This window comes from Pteronotus mesoamericanus, unplaced genomic scaffold (genome assembly GCF_021234165.1).
Source record: "Pteronotus mesoamericanus isolate MK-2021 breed Mesoamerican mustached bat unplaced genomic scaffold, CSHL_Meso_final contig_84, whole genome shotgun sequence".
Classification (NCBI taxonomy): domain Eukaryota; kingdom Metazoa; phylum Chordata; class Mammalia; order Chiroptera; family Mormoopidae; genus Pteronotus; species Pteronotus mesoamericanus.
In genome coordinates, this window is record NW_026555267.1 from 4205813 (window position 1) to 4228125 (window position 22313).

The 22313-nt window shown below is 37.3% G+C and overlaps 1 protein-coding gene across 1 annotated transcript; it reads left to right on the plus strand.

The window, feature by feature from the left end:
* Positions 1-2776: 2776 nt before the first annotated feature.
* KIF2B (kinesin family member 2B) lies at positions 2777-4802 on the plus strand. Its single transcript, XM_054585531.1, has one exon. The coding sequence runs from the start codon at positions 2777-2779 to the stop codon at positions 4793-4795; it is 2019 nt and encodes a 672-aa protein (XP_054441506.1). The 3' UTR covers positions 4796-4802.
* The last annotated feature ends 17511 nt before the right edge of the window (positions 4803-22313 follow it).

Sequence of the window (22313 nt, forward strand, 5' to 3'; positions counted from 1 at the left end):
TTATCAACAGGGTCAGAGGAACCTTTCCAGAGGAAGTATCAGTTGAGGTAGCATGGAAGAGTTCAAGAAAATGAGGCAGGAAAGGGAGGCTATTCTGCTCGGAGGGCTAACACAGTAATTCTCAAAGTGTGTGGTCCCAGACCAGCAGCATCAGCATGACTTGGGAGCTTGTTAGACAAGCTAGCTCTACCTCACACTTAGTGAATCAGAATCTCAAGGGTGGGACCAAGCAATTTGTGTTTTAACAAGCTCTCTGGGTGAATTTTATGCACCCTAATACTGAGAACTGCTGGGCTAAAAATTAGCAATTTGAAAGAAAATGATGTCCTTGAAAGACCTCAGCCTCTTCACTATGGCTCAAATTTAGACTAAGTGTGTGGATGGTGGTAAAGACTGAGTATGAAAACATAGGCAAGAGGGCCGTATACATCATGTGCCCTCTTGTGGAATTTGTACTGTGTCAATTAGAATGATGGAGAGTTACTGCAATGCTTGTTAGCAGGGAATTAATAAGAAATTACCTGTTAAAATAACTCTAGGAACAATGTGAGAAATAGACCGAGCCCCTGACAGGATAAGTTTGCCCAAGGAAACAAGGTAATTATTGGTTAGGAGAGTAAAAGATGTCACAGTTATAGAAGACTTCTAGGGGCTAGGAAAGGACTTCTAAACTCCAGTTAGTATTGGCTCAGGAGGAGGACCAGACAAAGACCTGTTTTGGCTTTTGTCAGGAGGTAGATGTGGAAGCTACTAAAAGCAATTAAAAATTCCAAAGTGGTGTGTCTCCTTCTCTCATATACCCAAATATGGTTCATATTAAAATATGTTAATATTTAACAATATTCTAATATTAATATTAACATTCTAATATTATATAATAGTAATAATATTATAAAAACATAATGAAATATATAATTAAACTGTGGCAACAAATGAGATTCCCTAGAAAAACTACATAAGGGAAAAGAGAACTGAGGGGAAATAAAAGCCCTGACGTAGCTAAAAAGACTTTATGAATATGTTGGACAGAAGAAAAAATAACAAAATCTTTAGTCTCTGATTTTTGCATTACTATCATAGACCTAGCCACCTATTATCTATACAAATCATTGCCTTTGGTATAAAAATACGATTAATACGAAAAGAGCTGAAGTTTGCATAAGTTTGAGAGAGGCTTTGCTTTTTCAAAGGTAAAGGTAAAAAAAAATCATTAAAAGCTCTAAAGTAACAATGCTTTTGAAATATAATTTCACCTAGTGACATATAGAGGGAATAAAAACGTTTACCTAAGTAGGGAGAAAAGCTGACTTAAAGCACAACTTTAAATATTGATAATTGGGCAAATAAAAATAATAATAAAAAGACAACTGGATAAAGCCCTTTCTCCCCTCTCTCTGCTGAGATTCAACATCCTCTTGAAATGAGCCCCGTGTGTGCTTCTCCAAGAGCCCCACAGCATCTTCCAAAATCTAAGCTTTACTACATTTACTGAAAAGTCAGTTTATAACAAGAGTTTGTTTCCATGTCACTGAGTCCTAAGGAGGATTGTTGGGACTCCATGCTACTTCATGCTACTTTGCCACTTCATGTTACTTTGTAGCTCTCTGTGCAATTACGACCAGACTCACAGCCCAAAACACAATGTGGTGTATGGACGAAAGGGAAGTTAAACATCAGGTGTCACCTTAAGCCTCATGTTAGCCTGTCTGGCAGTTGATGTCATTCTTTGTTTGGTTTTTTGCAGGCAAATCATCCAACAGAAAAATTTGCAGTCTTGCCAAAATATATTTTTTCCTCTGATCATCTTAGCTGCCCTTCCATCTGCAACACCCTAACCCCCTCCCAACCCCCCAAATGCGCACACACTTTTTAGAGTAAGGAAGCGGTACGCCATCATCTTTCCACCAAATGCCTTTCCTTTCTCTCCAAATTATAGATAATGAGGCTAGAAGTGCAATTACTAAGTGAATTTGGAAAGGTAACTATGGATATAATCTCAAAAATAGTAGTGACTGCAGGGCAACGAAACCCACTTTAGAGCTGTCAAGAGCCTCTTGGAATGTGATAAACATCTTGAGTTTGCCAACTCCAGTGCTTCACCAAACGAAATTGTGTATTGGCCAATTATCAGAAGAACATGCTACCTCCAACTCGTTTTGATTTTTGTAGTGAGAAAGCCCCTGAAACGTTAAGTTAGGACAACTAAACAAGCTCCGAGGGAAGGGTGAGGAAGACAGAGGGCATGTGCGAGGGAGTTTCCCTGGGATCCCGTCCACAGAAGCCAGAGACTTGCAAACAGCTTCGCTTTCACTTGTCCCTCCGCTGGAGGGCTGAAGTGTAAGGCAAGGCAACGCTCACCTGTTCTCAGCTAATTCACTTAGCTTTGAGATCATAGGGCGAGACTTCAGGGAAAAATATGTTTTTAAAACTTAAGCACAACTGTCCAAGGAACATACGCCCTAGTCCCAACTCCGATCTCTACTCCCTCAGGGGCAGAGGACAATGTCTCTATTCCAGCTGCCTTTTCTCTTGTACCTAGCGCCGCAAACGTGAGCCTTTCCCGTCCATCTTTCACCTAGAAGCCCTGGGCTCTTCTCCCCACTTCTTTGTGACGCGAGGGGGCCCCATGGAGCCCTAGTGCTGGCGGGTCACAAAGGCAGGTGCAAACGTAAGTGCACTCAATGCTCTGGGCACTTGAGGCTGGCTTGGGCTCAGGTTCTGCTGCTCCAACCCCAAAGACCCCCAGAAGCGAGCCCTGACACCACCATCATTCACCATGGCCAGCCAGTTATGCCTCCCTGTCGTTCAGCCCCTCTCGTCCTTGAAACCCTTGAAGGCCCACTTCCGAGACATCCAAGAGGGCATCTGTGTAGCGATCCAGCGCAGTGACGGGCGGATCCACCTCGCTGTGGTCTCAGAGTTCAAAAGAGAAAACGCTTGGGTTACGGTAGAGTGGGTCGAAAAAGGAGTCAAAAAAGGCAAGAAGATTGATCTAGAGACCATATTCCTGCTGAATCCTGCGCTGGCCTCTGCTAAACAATCCACGCCCTCCAGGTCATTGTCTTCCTTGTCTCTAGCGCCCTCTTCGGCCACCGGGGACCAACGTGTGGCCACGCGGTGGATTGCAACGATCCCCCAGAAAAACGAAACACCCTCAGGGGACAGCCTAGCTGTGGAAGTCCCCAGCAACCCTTGCATAATGAAGTGGAAAAAGTCTCCGTGCCTCCGAGAAATTGAGAAACTGCAAAAGCAGCGGGAGACTCGCAGACGGTTGCAGCTGGAGATCCGAGCCCAACGAGCCCTGGGTGTCCACATGGGAAACCCCAACTACGAGATCATGCGCATGATCGAAGAGTACCGCAGGGACCTGGATAGCAGGACGATGTCCAGCCTGGTGCCACGGGAGGACCCTCGGATCTGCGTCTGCGTGAGGAAGCGGCCCCTCAATCAGCAAGAGATCTCCATGAAGGACTTGGATATCATCACCATCCCCTCGGACAACGTGGTCGTGGTGCACGAGTCGAAGCAAAAAGTGGACCTCACTCGCTACCTGGACAACCAGACCTTCTGCTTCGACCACGCTTTCGATGACACGGCCTCCAATGAGCTGGTGTACAAGTTCACTGCCCAGCCGCTGGTACAGTCCATCTTCCGCAAGGGCATGGCCACCTGCTTCGCCTATGGGCAGACAGGCAGCGGGAAGACGCACACCATGGGTGGGGCCTTCTCAGGGAAGGCCCAAGACTGTTCTAAAGGTGTTTATGCCTTGGTGGCGCAGGATGTCTTCCTCCTGCTCAAAACCTCGGCTTATGAGAAGCTGGACCTCAAAGTCTATGGCACATTTTTTGAGATTTATGGGGGCAAGGTATATGATTTGTTGAACTTCAAGAAGCAGCTACAGGTCCTTGAGGATGGCCATCAGCAAGTCCAGGTGGTCGGGCTGCAGGAGCAGGAGGCGTGCTGTGTGGAGGACCTGCTGAACCTCGTGGAACAAGGCAATAGCTGCCGGACTTCTGGACAGACATCGGTCAATGCCCACTCTTCCAGGAGCCACGCGGTGTTCCAGATCATCCTCAAGTCACGAGGGGAACTGCACGGCAAGTTATCCCTTGTTGACTTAGCTGGGAACGAAAGGGGAGCTGACACTGCCAAGGCCAACAGGAGAAGGCAGCTGGAAGGGGCGGACATTAATAAGAGTCTCCTCGCGCTCAAGGAATGCATCCGGGCTTTGGGTCAGCACAAGTCTCACACGCCATTCAGAGCCAGCAAACTCACCCAGGTGCTCCGGGACTCCTTTATAGGCCAGAACTCCTCCACTTGCATGATTGCTACTATCTCTCCAGGGATGTCCTCCTGTGAAAACACCCTCAACACTTTAAGATATGCAAATAGAGTAAAAGAGTTAACTCTAGATTTCAGGTCCCACCATCGTCCCTATCCAATTGGACATGAGGTGACAAGGATGTTGGAAAATCACATTAGAAATTCAGAAATGTCCCTTCAAAGAGATGAATTTATTAAAATATCGTGTGTACAGAGTGAGGAGGAGGAAGAGACTAGAGAAACTGAAACATTACCCACCCCATTAATGGAGGATGCAACTTCATGGAAGGAATCAAGCCAATGGCCAGGGAACAACAGCCAAGAGGCAGATGCTGGGGTAAACTATGATGTTCATTTTTGCATTGCCAAGGTATTGTCGATTTTGGAGCAGAAAATAGATATTCTGACTGAAATTCAAAAGAAACTGAAATTATTACGAGCTGACCTCCAACGGAAGAGAAAGGTAGAGTGAAGCCAATGACAGCAGATCGGATCCGAAATCCTGGATACATTGCTATCTCTCTTGTGAATAAAAGTTCCCTAAATTATCAGATATAAAAGATCCTTCTGGAAAGCTTATATCATCTTAAAATACTCCTCAGGAGTGCTCTCTCTCTTCTTCCTCTGTATTTCTCTAGTTTGTTGTCATTCTGCAGGACAGTGGTTCTCAGCTGGGGACCATTTTGCCTCCCAGGGACATTTGGCAGTGTCTGAAAACATTTTCAGTTGCCAAATCTGGGTATCAGGGGAGTGGTGATACAGGCAGATAGTGGGCAGAGGGCCAAGGATGCTGTTCAACATCCTACAATGTACCAGCCAGCCTCCAGCAACAAATAATTATCTGGGTAAAAATAGCAATAGTAGTGAAGTTAAGCAACCCTGATGTGGAAGAACCTAGCTGTGAGGAAACCAGATAATGCAAATTTCTGGCTAGAAAGGCAAAATACTGCAGATTCAAGGGACAAGGCTTGGAATACACCAAGGAGTATGCAATGCAGTAATTCTAATGATAACTCTTATTAATCTTTTTCTGTTGCATTGATGTATAGATTCAAATGGTCTCTAAGCTCTAGTCACCTTAGGGGAGAGGGTAGGGAGGGATATTCTTTAAGAGACTACAAGAGAGGCTAGAATTAAAAGGGATTTTTATTTTTCATCTTTGAGTTAAAATTGCAAAGTACTGTGTATCCTGGGAGTGATAAAGTGTGTGTGTGTGTGTGCGCGCGCGCGTTTGTGTGTGTGTTGCATAAGCATTGGCTTTCTTGACTATGGTGTCTTCAAGCTTTTTTCCCCCCTCACTCTGTTTACCAAATTTTGTGCTTACGCGAATCACATAAAAAGCCTTCACCCATCAGATTAAGGTAGGGAACAAGTCAGCACAGCCATAGTAGAAAAGTTCTGGTCTGAAATGAGATATATCCTATAAAGACTTCATGGGGGAATGTGAGGAATATCAATGCCTGAGATCAATTCAATAAGGAGAAACTTTTCCTATTCAGGGATCCCAGAGTCCATGATTCTGCAAACAAAAAGGCTAATCTGACATGAAAATATAAAATGATAATCTAGTATACATCTACTTTCAGCAAACATTTTTATTTATGAAATGCCATAATAAAATAATTAAAGGTCTTTTGGTCCCAAGTCTAGCAGTTCCAAACTCCTTGAAAAATAAAATGAAATTTGGGGATGCAGAAAATTCGTGTCCCGATATTGTAACTACCTTTGGCAGACATGACCTATTTGTTTCAAATTTTTTCCTTTAAGTTGCAAAGGCCTCACTGACATTGAGAATTTTGACACATAACTCTACCTTGGAGTAGAATAGTAATGTCCTAGGCAAAACCCATCAGTGTAAAACAATTAGGATCATCAGGAACATCTGGTCTTTGGTAATTAGTCAATATTATGCCCTCTAAGTATTCTCCCCTCTGCTGGTTTATCTTTGCAGGTCAAGTTATATATATTATTATTATTAAAGCAAACAAAACTTTGAAAATCTGTCCATTAGCGCAAAATGATCTTCCTTTCAAAACGAGATGTTTCTATTCTAAGTTATTTTTTTAATGCAGTGAAAAAGTATGGAGTTAAGAATCTTACCTGGGTTCTAGTCCCAATTCTATTATATAAATATCCATAATTTTAGGCAAGTAACTTAGCCCCACTGAGCTCTTTCCTTCTGTATGTTCTATATGAATAATTACACAATAATTACAGCATCTCTTTTAAAAGATTGGAAAGTGTTTTTACTTTCTCCCTCCTCCTCTCTCATCTGCTATGCCAATGACTAGTGCTTATTTATTATTGTTCTTGTTATTGTCATTGTCCTGCTATTTTACCACCACCCTTACACCTCGCCCTGCCTTCTGCCGCCGCTCCTGTCGTACACACAAGTTGGGGTAGCCTACTAAGAGTTTAAATATTCTGATATCAGTAACACCATTTTTCATATTTTATTTATTTTAATGAGTGTAACATTCAGCTAAGTAAAAAGTCTTAACTATACCATTCCATGAATGTTTACACAGTGAATGCACCTCTGTAACCACCTTATATATTAAAACATAGAACATAACCAGTGACCCAGAAGCCTCCTTCTTGCCTCATTTTACTCATTATTCCCTGCATCAAAGGTAAGGGCCATTCTGACGAAAGTCATAGATAAGTTTGCCTCTTTAAAAAAGAGAAAAAAAAAATGTTGTTTTATCATATGAATGGGATGGTCCTTGATATTTTTGCTTCTCTGTCTTGTGTTTTTCAATCAAAATTATCTGTGACCTGTCCTTTTGACACAGTTCTACAGTGTTTCACCTCATAAATATCTTCATTAATTAATAAATTTTACTCTTGATGGAAAATTTAATTATTTCTGTTTTAAGCAATTACTAAGGATGCTAGGAATGGAATTCTTAGATATATTGTGTGTGTGTGTATGCATGTGTGTGGGTGTATCTGTGTGTATATATAGTGTGTGAATATATATATATATATATATATATATATATATATATATACATATACATAATTGGTCATGCCAAGGAGTTTCCCAAATGACTTGTACCAGTTTTATACAATTATCAGTATTTTAAAATAATTATGGGTCCTCCATATATTTGCCTACACTTTGTATTGTTATTTTCTAAAACTAATTTTGCCCCTTCTAATGTGTCATGGAAAGGTATCTCATTATGGTTTTAACTTGTTTTTGGTTTTTGTTTTTTTCTTAATGACTAATGTTGAATATCTTTTTTTAAACATCTTTATATATACTTACTAGCTATTTCGTAATTCTTTTTTGTGCAATATATGTGTTGTCAATGTGTGTTCTCCTTTAGGTATATACATTTCAAGTATCTCCTTCCAGTCTGTGAAATGCCTAGTCACTCTTTTCATGATGTCTTTTTATGATCAGAAGCTTATAAAATTAATAAAGTTAAATTTATCAATTTTGTATTTAATAGTGAAGCCCTGTTTCATACATCTCTGTCTGCCCCAAGTCATTCTCCGTCGCTATCTTCTGAAAACTACTGTTAGGGCTCCGAATGGACCCAAGGCCTGCTCAGCTGAATGCCTCCACGCACAGAGGCAAATGGAACTAGTGCAAGACCTGAGGCAAGTGGGCTAAGTCTACAGGGGCATGGGGCTTCTTCCAGTTTGCAACTGGGACCATGTTTGGCAAATCTGACCCCATGATCCTGCCTTCTCAACATGGCTCTCCTCAGTCTTAGGCTTCACTGGAGTCTAATAACCTTCTACCTGGATGCTAAAGCTCCCCCATAAAGGCATTTTTGTCTGTGGATGGCTGTCATAGTGTTTATTGGGAGAGACAGAAGTTGGGGACCTCCTATGCCACCATCCAGCTTATCCCATGAGTTTTATCTCACCCATAGTTCTCCTTATGAGATTGTACAGACTCAAGGTATTTAATGGTCATAAGATTACTCAGATTTAGATTTAGCATTTTTTTCTTTTACCAGCATTAATTTATTTTCAGAGAACTATAGTATACTCATTATCCCTAATGTCCACATTATTGATTTCTAATTTTTCATTCCTGACACTAAGTTGTAACTTTTATTATTTTTTGGTCCAATCAAACTTGGAATATGCTTATAAATTATATTAGACTTTTCAAAGAAACAACCCCTGGTCATTTTATTTTCTCTACTGTATATTTGCTTTCTGTTAATTCTATGTTTCCTCCTTAATTTTTTTTATTTTTCATCTTTTTTCCAAACTCTTTAAGCTTAATACTTAGATCATGGATTTGTCAAGGGTTTTTGGTTTTAGGGTTTTGTTTTTTTTTTTGCTTTTAAAATTATAAATTTCTAAACACTCATTAATCTACATAGTCATATTTTTATTATTCCAAAAATGAATACTCAACTATTCAAAATATTCAATCATTAATTTCCATTTATTTTACCAAAGAGTTATTATAAGAATTCCTATAGTCCTATGATTTTTAGGTCAACTTTGTAAATCATGTTGTTCAAATCTTCTGTAACACTTGCTGACTTTTATTAGTTACCAAGAAAGATATTAAATTTTCAGACTTTGTAGGCTTTTTGTTGTTGTTCTAATAATTTACAGTTTATATATTTTTTTTGACTATGTTACTAGTTGCATATACATTTAGAGTTGTTATATATAGGGTCCAGCACAAATAATGCCCCTGCTTTATTACAAAATCATAAGCATGTAATTCTGCAACATAACAATATCACACTTAAGCACGCCATATGACATTTTAAAGAAATGTTCAAATAAAAACTATAAATTATTACACCCATATCACTACCCTACCAGGCATACTCAAGCAGGCGGTACCTCTGCTGGACCTTGTATTTCTGTTCAATTCAGCTTTAACATTCTTCTTTGTTCTTTGTAATTTCCTCTGATTTATTTCTGCATTTTTCCAAGATTAATACAAATAATAGTTTTTCTTCAGATTGCATTTTGCATGGTATATAGTTTATCACTGTTTTATTTTGAATATTTCTGTGTTTATAGTTAATGTTTATTTTTATAAGCAATATGAAGTGGGTTCTAATTCACTGTTTTTTAAATTAGAATATCTCATCCATTTGCATTTAATGTAACTCCAAATATATTTACATTTATAGCTATCACATTATTATTTGTTTTCTATTTATCTACCCTGTATTTATTTTTCCTGATTTTTTTCTTCCCTTTGTATCAATCAAGTTATTTTTATTTTGTTTTTTACAATTTCTCCTCTAATTGCTTGTCAACTATATATTCTTATACTCTTCATTTATAATTGCCTTTGAAATTATAGCATACAGTCTTATTAAGTTGCATTTTTATTTCCTCCTGTAAATGAGACTACCTTAAAATATTTGAACTCATTATTCCTTTCTCAGCTTTAACTTTTGTCATTTAACTCTAGATATTTCTATGCTTACATCATTATAAACAGTCTTCATGAAATTGTTCATTTGTTATTACTTCAGATGTTCTTAATTCTTCACTACCTTATCTTGCATCCATTTGAGATCATTTTTCTTCTTGAATAATTCAACTGTCAAGATATAATAGTAGACCTTTTGCTGATGCATGCCCTCAGCCTAAAAAGTCATTATTTCACATTCATTTTTAAAATAAATTTTTGCTACTTATAGTCTACTTGGTTGGCTACTCTTCTATTTTTAAAAAAATTTTAGCATTGTAAACATATAACTCTTTTCTTCCATTCATTCTACCATTCCTATTAAAAATTAACTGTCCTTTGAAGAAATTTTTGTTTTTCTGCTTGTCTTTGTTTATCAGCATTGTTTTTTTTTTCCCCTACAATGTTGTGACAAGGTGTAATTTCCTTTGTATTTATACTTTTTGTATTTTGTAGAACTTTTTAATCCATCACATACTATTGTCAGTTTCAGAAAATTATCAACTCTTACCCTTCCATGTATTATTTTTGTCTCTAACTCTTTCCTCCTTGGCCTGCAATCACAAATATGTTAGTAGTTTTCACTATGTTCTACATATCTTATACTATTTTATCTAGTTTTAGTCATTTGTCTCAATGCTTTAACCTGCATATCATCTGATAACCTATCTATTACTAGTCCTCTTATTTCTGATCTTCTGTTAAAATTATACATTAAATTATTAAAGTTTAGCTTTTATTTTCAGTTTTTGGGTTTTCATTTGACTCTTTTAAAAAATAGATCTCTGTTTGTTGGTGATATCTGTCTGACCTGTAGCCTTTCAATTGTCTATTTTTCTTCTTGATTTCAGTTATTTGGCACTTTTTTTTGGCATGTCTCCTGAATTTTAATTGACTATTGAACATTATGTATGCAATTATGTGGAAGTTCTGCATAATGTTATAGTCCTTCAAAGAAAAATTATTTTTTCTTTCTGAAGATCCATAGAATAAAGACATATCACATTGATCCACAATTCTGGTTACCCTTAATTTTAGGGTTTAACATGTCTCACATCTTAATTTAAATTCTCCACCTTCATGGAAGTTGCTTTTCCCAAACTATGAACTTGCTAAATTATCTCCTAAGTTTTTAAGACTCTTTTCAACAGCTTTCTGTTTTTCCCCCTTTAGAATATCACTTAGCTTTAGAGTTAGCAAATACTTAAAGAAGAATTTGCACACAGCATATATGTCTTACTTCTCCAGGGTCCCCTTTTCTCCAAAATCAGTCCCGATTTCAGCCTCGGACTACCATGAGACAACCTGTCAGACTGCAGCAATATTTACTTGGTTACTGCTTTGTCTGGACATTCTGGTCACACTCAAGAATCAGGTTTGGGAAAAAAACAGGAGTGAATGTAATGACTGGCTCAAAATAGTTCTCTTTGTCTCTGTGATCTTTTATTTTTTTTAAGATAGCTTTTAGCATATTCACGGAGTTGGGCATTCATCACCACAATACATTTTAAAACATTTTATTTTCCCCAAAAGAAACCTTGCCCTCTTAGGCATCATCCCTTAACGCCCTAGACCCCAGCCCTGGGCAGCCAGGAACCCCCTTTCTGCCGCTGCAGCCCTCTGCGGTTTTGACCCGTTATGTCCTGACTGCCTTTTTGTTCTTTGATACCTTCCTAAACAGAAATATTTTGGTATTTTATGCAACTTTACTGTACCCTTAGTAAGATAGCTTTATCACCCTATCTTGATAACAGCTTATTTGTTGACATAAATGGCGTAAATAATGATTTATGCATTTTATATACAACTTTAGAGACAACTTTGGAGACAATAAAATTTCTTATAATAAGTTCTAGTCAATCTCAATGAAATTAATTACAGTTTTATTCTATGCTAAAATTTAGCAAGTAAGGGAGAGCAGCATATCAACATAGGTATAATGGTACCCATTGTTGGAAAGTGGATACAGAAATTACAGGACAATGTCAAATGCATTATTTGCCACCTAGAGAGATATTAATTATTAGTGGGTTTATATTTAGCTTTTGTTTCTCTGTTGCATGTTTGGAAACTGAGAAAATTTCCAAAAAAGTAAAGAAAAGTCCCTAGAGCATTTAACTCTAAATTTTCTCAACTCTTCCTTTAATATAAACATTAGAAAATAAGATATTATGTAAATGGAAATTTCAGAAAATACATTAATTGGGGTTCACTAACAGAAATTGTTGACACTTCATACAAATGCCCTGAAGTTTAAAAGGAAGAATTTAAAGTATATTAATGTTTTAACAAGATTGTTCAGAAAATGTCAGAGCTCCTAATGTGAGAAAAATACATACCATTAGTACTTTGGAAACGTTCACTTGCACACAAAAAAGTTGACATGCAAATTACAAGCTATGCTTATCTGTTAATTAAAGTAGCTTTTCTCCATTTCTGTAGTGGACAACCTCATTTTGAATTGTTGTATGAACCTGCAATTAATAAAACTGCTTTGGAAATACAGAACTTCAGGTGTGATGATTTCAAATTTTCCTTCACACAATTACTCTGTAATTCTAAGGTTTGACACTATCATTCTATTATTTTCTTCAGTAAAATTACTTTCAATAATCTACATAATAAAACACCATGAGAGGCCTAGATAAATATTTATATGCTGGTTAAATAAATAAATTATTTTTCTTTGCAATTTGATTACTGATTTAAAATATCACTGCAATAGCAGAAACAAAGTTTCTAGCATGTACTGCTTTTAAAAATGTCAAAAGTGCCTGTTTTTCAAAGTACAGAATATTATCTTCAAAGTAAACCTTCAAAAGAGCAACTGCTAATAGAAAACCTTAATACATCCTTTTTTTCTGAAATGTGATTATTTTCTATTTAAAGCATTTTCTTTTGAATCTTAAATCAAAATAATCTCAGAAAGTAATAGGAGAAAAAGAAGGTTTTAATGGTTTAAAGAAGATATTGAACCAATCAATAATGAAAGAGAAAAATAGGGACAGACCCAGGCAGCCTTCTGTACTTGGGTGTTTGCGGTGATCGTGACCATGCAGGAAGCCACCTACCTGCCAGATGCAGGATACAAAGGCTTGAACGGTAACAGAGGAAATGAATGAAACAGTCGGGAAGGGGTAGAGCAATGGGAGAAATCCTCAAAGCAGCAGGTACAAAGATTTTTCCTCAGAAATAATGAAAACAAAAGTGATGACACGGAGCCAGTTACTACACTATGCTTAGGTGTGTGTTTGTCATGAGGTCTCCGGGCACAGGAAGGGAATGACACTGGGACACACTAGTGACGCCAAATTGTTCATCTTACACTATCTGGACATGGTTCTAAATGCTGAGATTGAAGCCAAAGAAAAGTGAGCAACAATGCCAGATTCAGAGTCAAATATTTTGCATTTGGTTAAAAACCTTGCCACCTAGTAGATACGGGACATCAAACAAATAACGTGACCCTCTGTATTCTTTATTATATTCAAATCTGTTTTTAAAAAGTCTAAACAGACGACACTAATCGTGCAGTGATTTGGGAAATCAAAATTAAAAGTTCTAATAAAATAAGATTTGATTGATAATACTTTATGTACTAGATGCTAAAGTGAGGAACATAGGCATGTAATTGTTCCTGCCTTTAAGAAGCTTATCATTTAAATGAGACAAAGCCTTGCACTACTTGAGGAATATATTTAAAATGCGCTCTTCTGCTATAAGAAGTGTTATGGGAATGCTGAAGTTAATGGTTCACTTAGCCAAAGGAACAGGGGAAAACTTCAGAAAAAAAGGATCCATCTCCAATTCTGAAATGGAAGAGCAACCCAGTTGACCAAAACAAAAGGACAGACATTCAAAGCAGTAAGAAGGCTGAATTCTTTGGTGCAAGTAAAGAAAACCAGCCAGAAGTTGGCTCAACCATTGTCCTTCTCCCTAACATTTGGGATCCTTGAGGGCAGGGACAACGTCTTATTCCTTGTGTCGTCAGCATCTCACATGATCCCCAACCCTTATCGGTTGTCAACACTCATGCGGGGATATTTAGAGGTTCTGTCTCTTTTACCTTGCTAGAGTTGGAAGTATAACTGTCTTTGTTTGACTTTTTTTAAAATCTATTTTGAGAAATCATTCTGCCCAATGGCAGAAACTAAAATTTTCACTTGGACAGTTGTCACTGGTGAATGCCTAGTCTTCAGCAGTTGCTCATGCTGACAAAACAGCCGATCTAAGGAAGGGATCATGTCTTTAGAGCAGCACCCATCTGGTCTCAGCTTTCCAAACTGACCACTAGTGAGAAACTCCACGGCACACCTGCTAAGTCTACTCATTTGTCTTAGCCACAGGGCTCCCCCAGGCCCTTTGGCATCCGCTGTCACACCTCTGCCACAGTCAACCCTACAGGAAAACATTTGGTGGTTAGCAGTTAGCTGCCAACAACCAGAGACCTGTCCTGAGGCTCTGGAAGTTCGGATTCAGCCATGCCTCGGCCACAGGCAGCCCTCTCTGCACCTGGGGAGGACTTGTTGGCTGCTAGGAACCCAACGAGGAATGTACACATGGATTATCTCACTCATTATAGGATTTCACCACCACTGGTCAGGTTAGGCTACGGCTCAAAGGGAAGAGGACTCCGATCACACCTGTCCCTCTGTTATCCCTGTCTTTGTCTCTCCTGTTCAACAGCCTGTGGGGCCTCATTTGGGCCAGCAGGGAAAAACTCTGTTGTATATGGAATAAGCTTTATGGCATGAGTTCAAACTATCTATATGTCAGAAAACCAAATCTCTCCCTTTATTGTTTCTATTGTCAGTTCCAAAAGTCTGTTTGAATACTCAAAAATAGAATATTATACATTTCTTTTTCACTGAGTTTCCATGTTAATAACTCTCTGCCTAAAAGTGTAATCCCATAATTTCCTAGATGCTAGGATAGGGACTGAGGGTACAGGAAAATGTGTTTGAAGGCTGATGGCCATGAAGGAGATGGTGTAGATACATCAGTCAGTAATTCAATATGTTCCTGCACATGTCCTTTGCCTCATAAGAAGTGAGGGACTGAGGGAAGAGTCGATGTTATTCTTACTGACTCCTGTTTTTCCAGGATCTAAAATGGCAGCTGGTACACAGAGGAAAATAAATATTTGTTGAATGATGAATTATATATAAAGTGGCTCAAATATTTTACACCAACACAATCATTTTGAATAACATTCAGAGAAAAAAAGGCCACAGCCCAAAATATAAGAACATGAATATTTAATGGACAAAAAAGTAAAACTATTAGTGAGAGAGAGGTCAGAAAAGTAGAAGAAAAACCAGGGAAAAAAATAAAGTAGTACAGAAATTATGGAAGGGGATAATTTAAAGAGAGAGAGAGAGAGAGCATAGTTTACTGTGTTAAAAAATAAAAGCCGTTATTGAAGAGAAGAGCGAGCTAGTTGGTGACTTTTGACAATTTGTAGGTCATTAATAACATTTCAGAGATCAGCGTGAGTGAAAGGCTTGCTCCAAAGGTCATTTTGCAATGGGTGGAGGAGCCAGGGAGCACCCTGGATAATGAGTAGGAAAGGGCTTCATAAACATAAACCACTGCACAAATACAAGCAGGACAGACAGCTTGCTAGAGTCAGGTGATGGCCGTTGTTCATTCACTGAACTTTCTGAATTTCTCTCTCCTTTCTCGTTCTCTCCCACTCTCTCTCTCTCTCCCCTCATCCCCCCTCGCTCCCTCTCTCTCTCTCTCTCTTCATGTGGTACATTATCAGTGGAGAGCTTAAGGAAATGGATGCTAAATGTTAAGTCTTCTTTTACCTTAACCTAATCTTCTTGCATAATATGCCCCAGGTATAAGAAAAATACCATATATGCTTTCTTGAAACAATCTATAAACACTCTACTATTTTCACCAGGTCAACTTCCTGCTGCCCATACCTTAGCAACTTTACCTTCGCTCATTGATAACTTCAGATTCATTTAGGCAAAAAGTGGTATAAATTTGAAAATGGCTTAACCCCATCCATGAGATTTGGAATGCAGTCCGTGGCTTGGCCATCCCTCAGAATATGACCCAATTGCACTGTTTTCAATATCTCTTCTCTCTTGGTTTCTATATCTCTGATTTCTACTTTGTATAGATTTCCTGTCAATCACGTCGCCTTACTTGATATTACCTGGGCTTAAAATATAATTAATCGCACTCTGAGAGGTTTCTCTGACCTGAGCCCATTCTCTAATTCTCCTTGTAAGGCCACCTAACTGTCCAGACATTAATATAGAGGGATAAAAAATAGCAGTTTTAGATTAGTTATATTTGAAATGATTCAGAAAGTAATGGGTTGATTACATTACTGTGCTTTGTTAGAGAAAACACTAGGTGATATTAATATTTAAAAGATGCTGCCACTGTTTTGAGATTTTTCTTCCAGAACCCTGTAACTTATCTGTTCAGTGCAAGATTGTTTATGAAGCAAATAATCAAATGAAATAATTTCATAGTTATTTTTATTGGCAAAACAGTGACATCTATTGTTCAATGTTATAGAAAATGGAATTTAAAAATCAAAAGCAATGTCATCACTTTTATGTGATTTGCTCCAGAATAATGATAATTCTCTTAAATCTACTGTTTCAAAAAATTAATAGGTGACATCTAGAAACTCACTTTTAACATAAAATCTAATTTAGCTGATTATTTAGGAGTATGAACATTTAATCACTTTTGAAAAAACCCAGGATCTGTTTAGTTCCTAAAAATAAGGAGGAAAAATATAAGACAATAAAAAACATGGAATACAATTCTTAAAGTTGGCTGCATATCCCAATAGATGTGTTTTTCTCCTCACAATTTTCTTAGATATATACTATTAGAATCTATGAAAGCCTAAACTGAATTCTGAGTCCAAGGCAAGTTTCTGTTCTCATCCTGCTTCTGTTGCTAACGAAATCTATGAATTTGGAAAAGTTGTTCACCATCTTGGCTGCAATTTGATCTCTGTAAAAGTAAGGGGCTTGTTCTGAAGATGATCAATTTTCTTCCAGCTCATACTTTTCTCCAAGGTGTCATTTGCAACCATTCAATTAAGCAAAAATTGTAGAAGTTGACAATTCCAAGTGTTCATAAGGGCATGGAGGAACTGGCATTCTCCAACACTGCAGGTAGGATTATAAACCAGTTCACTTTCTTCCCAAGGCAATGGGGCAATATCTTGTAAATTTTAAAATGGACATATCCCACCTATCACCTAGCATTTCCATTTGGTAAACACTCTGGAGGGAATTTGTTCACATATACACAAGGATAGACTTTTAAGAACTATATCATTGCAATAGTAAAAATTGTGGAATGAATGATCTGTTATAGGTGAGTAGATAAAATCTTGCATATGATCTATTGATAAACTTTATAACATAAACATATCATGATTGAATTAAAGTAGATCTGGCAACATGGATAAATCTCAAACATTATTAATAAAAGAAACAATTTCCAGAATGATATGTGCCAAGTGATCTTTTATATCATGTAAAAAAATACTTCATTACAATTCTATTCATTGGTACAAATACATCATATGTTTAAAAAGCATACAACAATCACAGAAATAATAAACACTACATTTGGGAGAACAGTCACCTCTGGAAATACAGGGGATGGAATTTAACAAGGATGGAGATATGGGGTTTGAACTGTATCTGAAACACTTTGTTTATAACAAATAGGAAGCAAATCTGAAGCAAAATAAAGCAAAATTAGGAATTATTATAAATGAATAGTGGGTATATTGACTCTCATCATACTTTTTATTATGTATCAAATGTTTCATAATTTTGTTAAAAATGATATTAAAATTCTAGGTTTAAAACAGAAAAATGAGTCTTTATCTAAATGAATTTCTTTCTAAAGAGAGCCAAAATAGATAATTGAGATTATTTAGGGGAAAAGAGTTAAATTTTATGAGAAAACATGTTTGTTATATTACATTTGTGGTCATGTGTAAATATAATATTAACATTAAGCTCATTTAACATCAACCAGTAACAGAGAAATAAGAACTCTCGGATATGGCCCTTTAAAGAAACCTACACACAATACCACCAGCATTTCCCAGTATATGATATAGTAGGTAATGTTCCAAAACACTAGAAACCAAAACCCTAATGTGATTTCAAAGAGCTCCAAGCAGTGGCTCAATCTAGATTTGGAAATGCTTTGTTCTCTAGAACATCTAGGGACTGCTAATGGAGAAGGAAAAATTGGAGACCACCCATCATTACCTGGAGTCTTGGCCCCTGAAAGCAGTATTTTCTTCTACCATTAAAATACTGTACTTTCAAATAAATTTCTAACATAATAAAAATAACCAAACTAATAATCATTTTTGCAAAAAAAATCAGCCTTTAAAAATAAAAGACTTAACTATACTTGAACAACAATAGAAAAAAAGTCTTAAAAATGGAAAAAAATAAAAGACTTAAAAAGAGTAATTTTAGAGAATAATAAAACAAACTTTTGTTCTCTTGAATCTTTCTCCTTTACATTGCAATATAAACAACCTATACATTCAATTCTTCAATGACTGTTTTGAGCTTATATTACATGGTAGCACTCTGCTGAGTGTTCGTTTGTCCCTCATAGTTGTCTTTAAAAAAACATCACAGAAGTTCTCAAGGCTTATTGATGTGGCGAGACGTGGGAGGTGGCAAGAGAGGACATGCGATCCAAGATAGACTCTGACAGAACAGGCCTAGAGGCTCACACACAGCTCGCGGGGGGCTCCTCCCTGCTCATTTTCCCCCTCGTTTCAAGCCCCTTCACTCCCACTGCCCTCTCTTTATCCCTGGACTCAAGCAGGAAGATCAATTGCTGCTTTCCTGCACACAAATATGAAAGCATATGTCAAGGCTACGATTTCCTTGTCTGGAATCCTATGGAGGAAACACCTCACAATCTCATGACATCTCCTCACCCTCTACTGAGACAGGAGGTCATGGAAATACCTGTGAAACAAAAGACAAGGAGACTCAACGGTCAAGTGGTCAGGTCTCAATGGACATGTTCATGTGGGTAAAGAGCATTTGAGGTCAGAAGTTGAACAGCACAAATCTATCTGTACTTTCTGGTCTATTATCCTACTATCTCCAAATATTTCCTTGTCGCCTATTTTTACAATTTCCAATCTGTTTACCTATATAAAAGCTGTTAATTGTATTAATATAAATAAAGTAGAGAATATAGATTAATTTCTATTGCTGGCATAAAGAATTACTATAAATTTAGTGGCCTAAAAGAAGTATAAATTTAGTATCTTACAGTTCTGTAGGTTGGAATTCCACCATCACGGGGCCAAAATCAAAGTGTTGGCCGGGCTACATTTGTTTCTGAAAGCTTGAAGGGAGACTCCATTGTGTGACTTTTTCAAGAGTCCCTCAGCCCTCCTCAGCTCATGGCTTCCTTTCTCTGTCTGCAAAGCCAGTAAAGTTACATCTGTGTGACCCTTGTTCTCTCATCACATCTCTCTCTCATTTTCTCTGACTGCATCAGGCAAAGGTCCCTTCTTTTAAGGACTTGTGTGAATGAGCTGGACGCGCCCAGATAACCCAGGATAATATTTCCACTGCAGAGCCTCCAAACTGAATAACATCTGCAAAGTTTCTCCTTTTTTTACTGAAAGTTTTTATTTATTTATTTATTTATTTTTATCATGACACTATTACCAATGCCTCCATCCCCCTCTTTGCTCAACTCCACTTATTTACCATCCCCCCCTTCCTTCTGGCTGTCACCAACTCTTGTCTGTGCCTGTGACTTATGTGTATATGTTCTTTAGCTAATCCCTTCACTTTTTCCATCCACTTCTTTCATTTTACTTTTATGTAAAGTAGAACACCCACAGGTTTGAGGGATCAGGTTTAGAGATCTCTGAGGGGGTCATTATCCTGATATAGATATATTATCTTACTGAATTTTCAAAACAACTCAGCAAGTTAGATCATATTATCCACAGTAAGCAGATATTAAAAAGTTGAGCTCTGAGAAGTTCAGTTATTTACCCTGTCACATAGTTTTGAAGTGTCTATTCAAGGACTTGAATACAACCTACAACCCAGGCCGCAGACCCATCTAAAATTAAGAGGTATACTTTAGAGGAAGATGTTTTGCTACCCTGTAGACATTAGATGTATTGCTAACATGCACAACTTTTTAGTTTAAATAATTAACTTAAAGGTCTGATCATTAACCTAAACCTGGCATACCAATGTCTGCTTCTCCTAGAAATGCTCTCTCAGTAAAAGTCACCATGGTGTGGGGTGCCATTCGCCCAACTGGAAGCCTTCTTGTCTTTCGGATGCTCCTTCCCTTTTTCGTCACCAACATCTACAGTCAAGACATCACCACGTCCTCCTGTCTCTTCCTCTTACCCATCTCTGAAACTCATCTATTCCCACCGTCACACCCTTGGTACATGTGAAACCATCTTTCATGGTTGACTGCAACGGCCTTCCCACTGGTTTTCCTGCCTCCTATCGTGCTTGCTCCACACTTACCATCCACTCTCTCTCATTACAATCAGAGCAATCTCTATAAATGCACATCTTGGCCTGATAGTCTCTCATTTAGAGCCTGTGAAAGGCTCCCCATTTCCCTTATCTCTTTCAGACAAAGGACAAGTTCTTGATCTAACAGGCCTGCCTTGTTGGTTCCTGCTTTTCTCCTCACTCTAATTCATCTCATAACTACCCCATATCTCCTTCCCTCCTTCATACAAATTCATTTCCGACTGATGTTCTTTCCATTCCTAAAACACACTCAGTTCCCACTCCCCTCTCTCATGCATATATACCTCACCTGAAATTTCCCACATTCTGTTCTTCTGGAAAACTCTCACTTAAAATCTTAATATGGATGATTTCAGTACATCCTCTGAAAAGACTTCTCTGCATTCCCAAATATGAATTATTGGTTACACAATAATTCATATTTTTATTAGTTACACAATAATTCATATTTGTTTTATTAGTTACACAATAAAAAACACAAATCATTTGTGAATCATTTGTGTTTTTACAGCACCATCAAAATATTTATTACTCCATAATTTTCCTTTCTTTTTATAGGTTATACCTCACTACAGAACTAGGCCCTACATTAGAGGACAGGAGCCATATCTTGAAATATTTGCAAAAACAAATTATTACATATTTGCCTTTTTCTGATGGCATACATTTACTTACGTACACATCTTATATAATTCAAATTTCTACATATAGTCTCCAAATTAAAGCTGGTAAAATATAAATGTTATTTAAAATTTCATAGCTCCTGACAAGAACTGAATTTTTATAAGTTGTACTCAAGTTACGGTCAATTTTTTATTGAAAATAAATGTTATAGTCTCTGTCATGAATTTTCATATTCTAATATCTGTGACCATGTAGATGACTCTGAAATCCTTGTATACATTTTTCTTTCTATAAATAATTGTGAAAATATCCATGTTTGTCCTTTAAAAAGATAAGTAATTGGGAGTAGTTTTATTCAGAAGCATAACTCAAATCATTATAAACAAGAATTTTGGTTTTAAGTCAATCACTTCCTGGAGTTAACACCAAGATGTTAACCTTGGTGGCCGTAGTATTTCTGCCCAGACTCTTCCTTATAGTATATAATAAGACAGGGGAAAGGAAACTTAGCTAATCAATCTTTTATACAGAAATTATGCTTCTAAAACAAGTAACTAATTTAATGGATATTTTAAAAGTCATTTAGTGTGAAAACAACTGTTGTTTCAACTAAATGCTTTGTGTTTTAATTGTTTGTTTTTGAGTCATTAAACACATGCTGATTGACCATATTAACAATCAAATTAACAAAAACAGTTGCAAATGTTAGTTTAGGCTTAATGTGACTCTTTTTAGCCCACTGAAATTCACACCTACAAGAGAACTGAACATTGGTTCTCAGATTTTGTCAATGAAAGTAGATTCTAACTTTGACGAGACTTGGATATTGTAATGAAACCCAGTGACTGCCATAGCACAATGGCAAGATTACCTTAAGAAGACAATATTGGTACGGAGAAAACGTGATCAAAATTATACAGTACATCTACTTGTCAGACCTGGTGAACTGCTCAACTTTCCACTACAGATGCAAGAAAAAAAGTGTCCTCACACTTTCTGTCTGATTGTGGCTGCCAAGATCAAATGGGAGAACACAGAGAAAAACATGGTAATGCAGGGAAAATATGGAGAGAGAATTTTTGCAACCCAGGAATAATCTTGTAAACAGTAATTAGCCTGTTTTACTTCAAAACAAGAATCTCAAATTTGAGTTTCAAAAACTATAGCAAAAAGGAAACCATTAATGCCATGTCATTCCACATCGGTGCCATAGGGTCAAATAGACTTGGTCTCAGTGTGATGTCATCAAAACAGCACTTTTTGACTTCTGCTGAGCTCCCAACTTTTTCACTACATAAAAGGTGTACATAGATTGGGAAGATTGTTCAATGATATCTTATGATACTTTCTATTAAGTGACTTCTTTCACTAAGTGTTTTGGCATGGGAGAGATG